Source organism: Epinephelus moara, chromosome 18 (assembly GCF_006386435.1).
Source record: "Epinephelus moara isolate mb chromosome 18, YSFRI_EMoa_1.0, whole genome shotgun sequence".
Classification (NCBI taxonomy): domain Eukaryota; kingdom Metazoa; phylum Chordata; class Actinopteri; order Perciformes; family Serranidae; genus Epinephelus; species Epinephelus moara.
In genome coordinates, this window is record NC_065523.1 from 18,144,303 (window position 1) to 18,152,199 (window position 7,897).

General features: G+C 36.2%; 1 protein-coding gene across 1 annotated transcript; it reads left to right on the forward strand.

The window, feature by feature from the left end:
* The first annotated feature begins 3,437 nt into the window (after window positions 1–3,437).
* psmg3 (proteasome (prosome, macropain) assembly chaperone 3) lies at window positions 3,438–6,494 on the forward strand. Its single transcript, XM_050068936.1, has 3 exons — window positions 3,438–3,577; window positions 4,555–4,783; window positions 5,831–6,494. The coding sequence occupies exons 2-3, from the start codon at window positions 4,565–4,567 to the stop codon at window positions 5,981–5,983; spliced, it is 372 nt and encodes a 123-aa protein (XP_049924893.1). The 5' UTR covers window positions 3,438–3,577; window positions 4,555–4,564; the 3' UTR covers window positions 5,984–6,494.
* Window positions 6,495–7,897: the final 1,403 nt, after the last annotated feature.

A 7,897-nucleotide genomic window follows, 5' to 3' on the forward strand; every position in this document is an offset into this window, starting at 1 on the left:
ACCATGACCGCCGGCTTCCTTAGTGTGTATGTTCTACTACCACCCGTTTCTGCAATTTGCGTGTCTGTTGCCACCCACACCCAAGCCCTTGGTGGTGTTCGATAAGGGCAGATTACATACATGGCACACAACAGTTATTTAGTAGTTTACTGTAATCACAGATGTATTTTTGGCAACCCTAACCTGCACAAATACAAATGTTTATCACATTCTGTAATTTTTTCAGGTAAAAAAAACACTCCAGGAATGATTATTGTTACTTCCTTGATTGTCTTTTATAGAATGTTAGAGCATTCACAACAGCTGACTTCTGCCAGCACACAAAAGGGTTGGTAAAGAGACAGAGTTGTCGTTTTCCAACGCATCGTGGGACCCACAGTTTATTTTTTGACTGCCTGCTCCCACAAGATTTGTTTTGTGTCCCACATGATACCATTCCCAATGCAGTCCTCTACTGGAGAATGAGCTGATTATATCTACATGTGGGGAGTGGGTCCATCCCCACAGAGTCTATCATGTTGTTCCACAATAGCTCAGCGCAAACAAACCAAACACTGGCTTTAGATGCAGTCAGCCACCATAGGTCTCCACTTGATGCCACTAAATCCTACACACTGAACCTTTAAGAGTCAAACTCATATGAATATTGTCAATATGTCATAGCTTTTATGAAACTGTCCTTAAACTGTGATGTATAAAAAGTGTCGAGAGGGACATGTTTGTCAGTTTGAAAGACTGAATAACATGCCTCGTATGATAGCAATGCATATTCAAGGTGTGGTATAAAGTCATTCACTGATGCCTTTCAAAAACATTTTTTGTGCATCGCCAGTTCACATGAACATGCATGCCATCACAGATTGTGTGACAGTGCATTACACATGCACTGCTGAAATGTCGTATATTGATATTTGCATTACAATTTTGTTTAGATCAGAATGATCAGTCAAGGACACAGATGGTCAGCCAGAGAGTATAGGGAGCGGTCCAACCAATTTCATACCTACTGCTGCCTACTCAGAGTGCATAACAATTCCGCTGAGCCGGCTCTATTTGACATTGTGAGTGTGCCATGTTCATAGGGATGGCTCCTTTTGGATCAGCCTGATGCAGCACTCGCAGACTTCAGTGGAGCCTCACATCCACCTGAAAAAAAAAATGTCATGCAAGCATTTTTGCTAACAGTGAAAATTCCTCCACTGCTTACCTCTCCTGTGGCTGTAAATGCAGATGTGACTGCTGTAGTTGGTGAATGTAAAGCCAGAATGGAAAAGTCCTACTAAACTATCCTTGCTTGGCCTACATGTAGTGTTTGAAGCAGTTCAAATGTCACATTGATAACGCCGCTGGTCCCTAGTTTTCATCACACATGCTATAAATCAAACAATTCATGAGCTTTTTATACTTCCATGTAATTTGTCAATCATAAGTCTTTGCACCACTGGAGACACACTTTCAAGAAAAGTTTCCCCCTTTTGTTTTTGTTTTTTCTTATCATGTCACAGTGTTAAGGAGATTTTAGATTTCTCCCAGTAAACAAAGGGTTTATTCAGCCACTATTTAATAAAACTCACTGCTAAAAATGAAAGAAAGCAGAATAAAAATGAACAGCAAGACTTTATCTGCTCCTCAAATTAAAGCTCCATTGACAGTTAATTAAAAACATCTTGCCTCTGTGGTTTCTTGCTTTGGAAGAGTTGTTTCTGTTACTTAATATTGATTGAAATGTACCAGGGCAGAGGATCGGCTTAATTTTGAAACTTTATGAAATTCACTCTTGATAATACTTTGTTAAAGTTTGCTTGAATCATCCTCACTTCACAGTCATTTCTGAGAAAATCACTATGCAGATTAGGTATAAGCATGCATTGTGACCAACGCTGGAACCTTGAATATTATTTATGAGAAAAACAAAGAGAAAAACAAAGTGCCCTTAAATGTTTTAATCTTCAAGTCTCTGGCAAACTTCAGGCAAATACAGAAAGTTCCGATCCTAATTTATTTTATTTCTGTGAATTCGTTGTGAAGCTGCAAGGAAGGTTTGTTGTGAGGATGATACCAAGGCCAAAAAACAACAACCAAATGTAAGAATTATGAAAAAATACCATGAGCAATACCTTAAGGTACAATTTTGCTGTTTTTTCAACTTAACAGACATTCATGAAATCTAAGACATTACTTACCCACACTGCCGTAAATTCCCCATGATTTAAACATTTGTTCTTTTGTTCAATGGTATGAGTTTATCAAGTTTGCTTTTATTTAAATGTATAGACTTTCATTCCATATTCTCAGTTTTTCGGTCACTTTCACTGAATTAGGTCCTAGTCGCTCTCATTTCGTAACTTATCTCACATGAAATGTTCCTACAAAAAGGGCCATTAGTTAGCCTAATATATTCCACACCCTAAGGATTTTTGCATAAATCTACAAAAAAAATAATAGCAAAATTATTACTCAAAATTATTCCAATTCTTTAAATGTAAAATAAGTCATATGTAGTTAGAAACATCATTTGCAGGGTTGGTGAGTAAATATGAGGAGCTGTGTTTTGCTACAGTTACAGTTTAACTGATCTGGTATGCTGAATACAGGGACTGTACTGTTACTTGTTCCTGTTGCCGCTTTGATAGCTCTGCAATGGATGAGGAACAACTGATTCATGAAGCTGAAATGAGCATTAAACTACAAAAACCTACATAAGGTGGCAGCAGGCTTGAGGGAGATCACCAGAGAGCTTAAAGTTTCTGGTAAATGTCCATTGCCAATAATAACCCACTGCTGATGGTTATATTGTTAAGTCATTTCCAGTTAATATAATATATATATATATTTATTTACAATATAAAACATGTTTTTTTTCTGTTTAAAAAGGTAGAAAAATAGAAAGTACTCGAGCTGATAGGAAGTCATGGTATCTTTACATGAGGTAACAAAAGTGCATATTTAACAGATTCAGGGCAAGCAGAGAGTAACAGTGGCTTGCTGTTGGGAGATGGTGTAATGTTCATATGATGCATGCATTTCCCATTAACAGATTAAAAAAAGTGCGTACACTGCACCTACCACAAGACAATGGCAGAGGAGATGCACAGCCAGGACTGACTAATCTAATGGGATATATATTATATTTTAGGGCATGCATTCAGTAATTTGAAGTGGTTTTGAAAGTAACCCTCCCAGCATTTGTAATTTCTGTCAAACATGATTTTATTGAACAGTTCAACCACCAAAAAGCCTCATGGAACTTGTAGTTCTTTGATTAGAAAATAATAATCTGAATCAAAATCAAGTTATTTACCAATTATATGGCAACTAATAAAACCCCAGCTGTCTTGTTTTAGCTTTTCGTGTTGAAAGAGTCATTAAATCCGCTAGTTTGTTTCAAATTGAGCCAGAAACTACCCCGGAAGTCAGGCGCGACTTCATGTAACGTCATCGCGCACAGAGAGCTGTGTTGACGTTCAACCAAACTGCTCACGTTTGTATTTGGGAGAAGACAGAGTGCTACTGAAGTTACTGAAAGTGTGTCTGTGTGCATAGGAAGCTTCAGTCGTTACACTGACGGACAAACAGGGTGAGGATTTATTTTTATTTCACAGAGACGCTTAAAAAAGTCGGTTTATCGTTACGCCGACTGTAACGGTTACGGCTTGAGCTAACTGTTAGCTGTTAAGCTAACGTTAGCATCTGCATGTCAGCACTTCCCTGTAGCCGAGCATCTCCTCTGCGAAGCTTTTCTCTCTCGACTCTGCTGGACAAAAATATAAATGTAACGTTAACGTTAATCGATTTTAAGATGTCTCTGCAGGTGGTGGGATGTGGGTTTTAGTAAGGACACAATGCTGACATACTTCTGTCTTTTGCTTTCGTCACTGAGCTGCTAACAGCATGCTGTATCAAAGTCTGAATATCCCAACTGTTTGAATGAACTGTCATCATTGAAGATTATGTCCACTTAGTTGGCAAATAAATATGATGTGCTTATGTGTTAAGGTAATATATTTAAGATCTGGAATTGCACAAGGCTTTCTGAAGGATGCAACACAGAGCAGTCACTTTAATATGTAAATAATAGATGTCTGACTAAAGAGGTAATAGGCCATTATAAAACAAACCTTCTTGTTATAACTAATTTATAGTGTCAATATTTCCAGAGTTAGAGAAAACAAATATGTGTGGTGTTAATTACCTAAATCAAAATCAGATTTTCCATTTTCGATTAGTTGTTTGACAGTAGATTTTTTTGGTGTCTGTCATTTTACAAGTAACATTTGCTGTACCACCTTCTTAAAGGTGTTTATTTGATGCTTTCGTTTGTCATATATGATAGTAAAACGATATGGTATTGCATTTTTGGTTTTCACCTCTGGCTGTGGTAAATCATAATATGCATATTCACTATTTGCTGATGCTTTATAGCCAAATTCATGACTCAGATAAGTTATTAATCATGAAAATAACTGGTGAAATAGTCAAAAGTGAAAATACTCTTTAACTGCAGCTGTACGAATTGTGTTCATGTACCATTTCCTGTTTCTTTTTCTCATCCAGGATTCACAAAATGTCTTCCCCTGAGCCCATCATCAGATCGAGACAGGCAGAAAAAGAAGTAAATGGAATTTCAACACAAGTCATCTGTACAGAGTTCAGCAATTACATATTTGTAGTTCTCACTCAGTACGGCAAAATGGGGACATTGATATCTGTCACACCTGACTCCAGATCTAATGATATCAGCACCCCGACGTTCTCCACCAAAGTACTGCTGGGCAAAGACGAGGTACGCTAGATAAAATTGGTCAGATTAATATTGTATCAGTGTGATATGGACTTGTTCACAGGACATCAGACAGACGTGTTGCGACACAGGGTAACTCATTTCATGCTGTGAAAGGGCAGATAAGATTGGTTCTGAATTACTGTTGGATGGGGAGAAATGAGACGTGTGCAGGCATGGAGTTCAGCGGTCTGTTAAAGTTTGCACAAGAAAACCTATTTCAGCTCTGCATTAGCAAGTAATTTTCTAACTGGCATACAGTGCCAGACATGGATCATCAATAGAGGAATGGATTATAATTATGTTTGCTTGTGGAGTCCAGAAGACGTACAGTTTTTTGTTTGTTTTCCACCTTTGCGGTCATTTTAAAAATACAGTCCTTGCTTTTTCTTCAGGAAGAGATGCAGTGTTGAAGCACTGTCTCACTGACCTTGATTGAAAACTTATGTAATGTAATCATGCAGTATGTCAACAGCTGAGTCTTCATCTCAGTTATTGTCAAGATTACTGGATTACACAGCAGTCGGATAATCTACTACAACCACATCAGAAGTTTCATTAAAATAGACTGAAGTCATATTGTAAGATGTGCAAACTGGGAGAACTTCACAAAAATAAATTACTTTTTTCATGGTGTTTGTGGAATATTGCACAATCAATAATGCTGCACAGCGGTAAAGGCAAACTATTTACCACATATGCGATGGCAACAGCACAGAATGTGATTGGAAAAGTCTTCTCGTTTTTGCTGGCCAACTTGTTCACAGTGTGAAAAGATTTGGAAAACCTCAGTGCTCGAAGATATGGAAAAATCATTTGCTATATAAAAGTTGAAAACTGGATTGCATGAATAGAAAAGACAGTTATTGATATACATGATATTAAACAAAGTAGATTTCTTCATTTTATCAGTTAGGTTTTACAGGCCAGGTCTTTACACGTACAATGGCTGTAGATACTATTCATTCTCATTAATTCATCATGTTCTGGGATAGACATTTTACATTGCAGCATTTCAACCTAACGCCTGATCTGTGTTTCTCTTTTCAGCCACTGACACACGTCTGTGCCAAAAATCTCGCAACGTTCGTGTCACAAGAAGCCGCAAACAGGCCTGTCTTATTGGGACTAGCACTCAAGGATTCCTCCATAGATGCAATAAAACAAATGAAAGAGATCATCAAAAGTTGTCAAGTCTGGTAGGAAGTCAGCATAATGGACATGAAGCCTGAAGGCTTGATGAAGTGCAGGCCATCTGGATGCCCCCATTTTTCTCCTGCGTCATTTTAAACGGAAAGGATTTCACTGTTTACTAAATGCCAATCTGTGAGTTAAGAAAAAACCCCAAGGCTTGTGCTGGAAGACAGATATGTATGAATCCAATTTCAGTGACTCTGATCTTTTGATTTGTTGAGACAGTGAAGAATGTCTTGTGGAAAACATAATTTAGAGTTTATCTGGTTGTAAAGGAAGAGTGTCTGCGAGCCACTGTGGTCTCACAAACTTCAGAATGTGCATTGACTGAGTTATACTTTGCAAAATGATGGCTAGGAGCACCAGTTTCATCACTGTATGAAATATGTATTGACTTGACCGTTTTAGTTTGTTTTGAATTTGTAATACTTTATGCTGTTTGTCATTTTATATTTCAGTGTGCAGATATTCTAAATTGTTTCATAAGGGTAATTTGGAAATAAAAAGGTCACTCCTAAAACTTGTCTGTTTCCTGTCTTTGAAACAAATGCAATTCAAGTCACGAGTCCAGTGGATCATTTAGGCTTAGCATTGGGTAAGTATTTTGAGCATCACCAATAGTCTCATCAAACTGGAAAATTGGGCAGGCCTTTTCTGATCTTTCTAATCTACTTTATCAATTACAGCTGCTACACTGGCGAAAATGCAGTGAAGCAGTCAACCATTTTAAAGCAAGGCATTCTGTGCCGTCAGTGTGTTGCTGCAGATCATGACAAAAGCAGCATTACTCAATACATTTTAAAGAGCTGCTCTATTATCTCAGATAATTATGTATTTTTTTGCATTTTATGTTTTAGTAATTTTGTAATTGCGTAAATATAAGTAATTTGTGATATATGGGACTCGTTTGGCATAAGAGATTGAATATAAGTTCTGAGTCTTGGAGCGTAACTTTTGAAATGTAATAGCTTACAGATTATTCATTACCCTCTTAAAAATGTAATGAATAATAACTTTTTGATAACTATAAGAGTAAAGTGACTTGATACATTTGATTAGTTTTCTAACATTCATAATTGGGCTATAAAGCTGAGAAATGTCTGAAAATAAGTCTATGCCAAAAGAAGGCATTTCTGCACAGTGAAAAGATGCAAAGCAACAGCATGAATGTTATGTTCTACAAATTAACGTTTTAGTGAATAGAATATATTTGTATGTAACCCTACTGCTGAGGGGAAAAAAAGAAGCTTAAACCTGCCTGATCAGACTGATCTGTTTTTAAGCAGAGTCCATTGTTATTACCACCATTTTGATTAGTAACTGTTATTTAATTTCATCATTTTCTCAGTAACTGTAACTGATTTACCGGTATATCCCCAAACGCTGCAAGTACCTTTGTAATGTAGGTTTTGTGTCAGAGCTGCTCCTGTAATATTAAGTAGTGTATGCATTATTTTATTATTTTATCTTACTGTAATATACTATTACAGATTTAATTTGTGGTTGATTATTGCAGTTACTTACATTTTATTGTATTTAATTTAATTTTTTTGATTTGATTTTAATTTAATTTAATTTTAGTTTAATTTTATTTTATTTTACTGTAATATACTATTATAGTTTTAGTTGGTGGTTGATTATATTGAATTGCAATTACTTATATTTTATTGTATTGTATTTATTTTTATTTTATTTTATTTTTATTGAATTTAATTTTATTTTATTCTATTTCATTGTATTTTATTTTACTGTAATGTACTGATATAGTTTTAGTTTGTGGTTGATTATATTACTTATATTTTTTAAGTGGGATGGAAACATTATGCATTATTTCAATGTTGGTCACACAGTAGCCATAGATTTCAGGGTTAGGCTGTACTTTGGATCTAACGTAATCTCTCCATGATACAGGAAACGTGATGA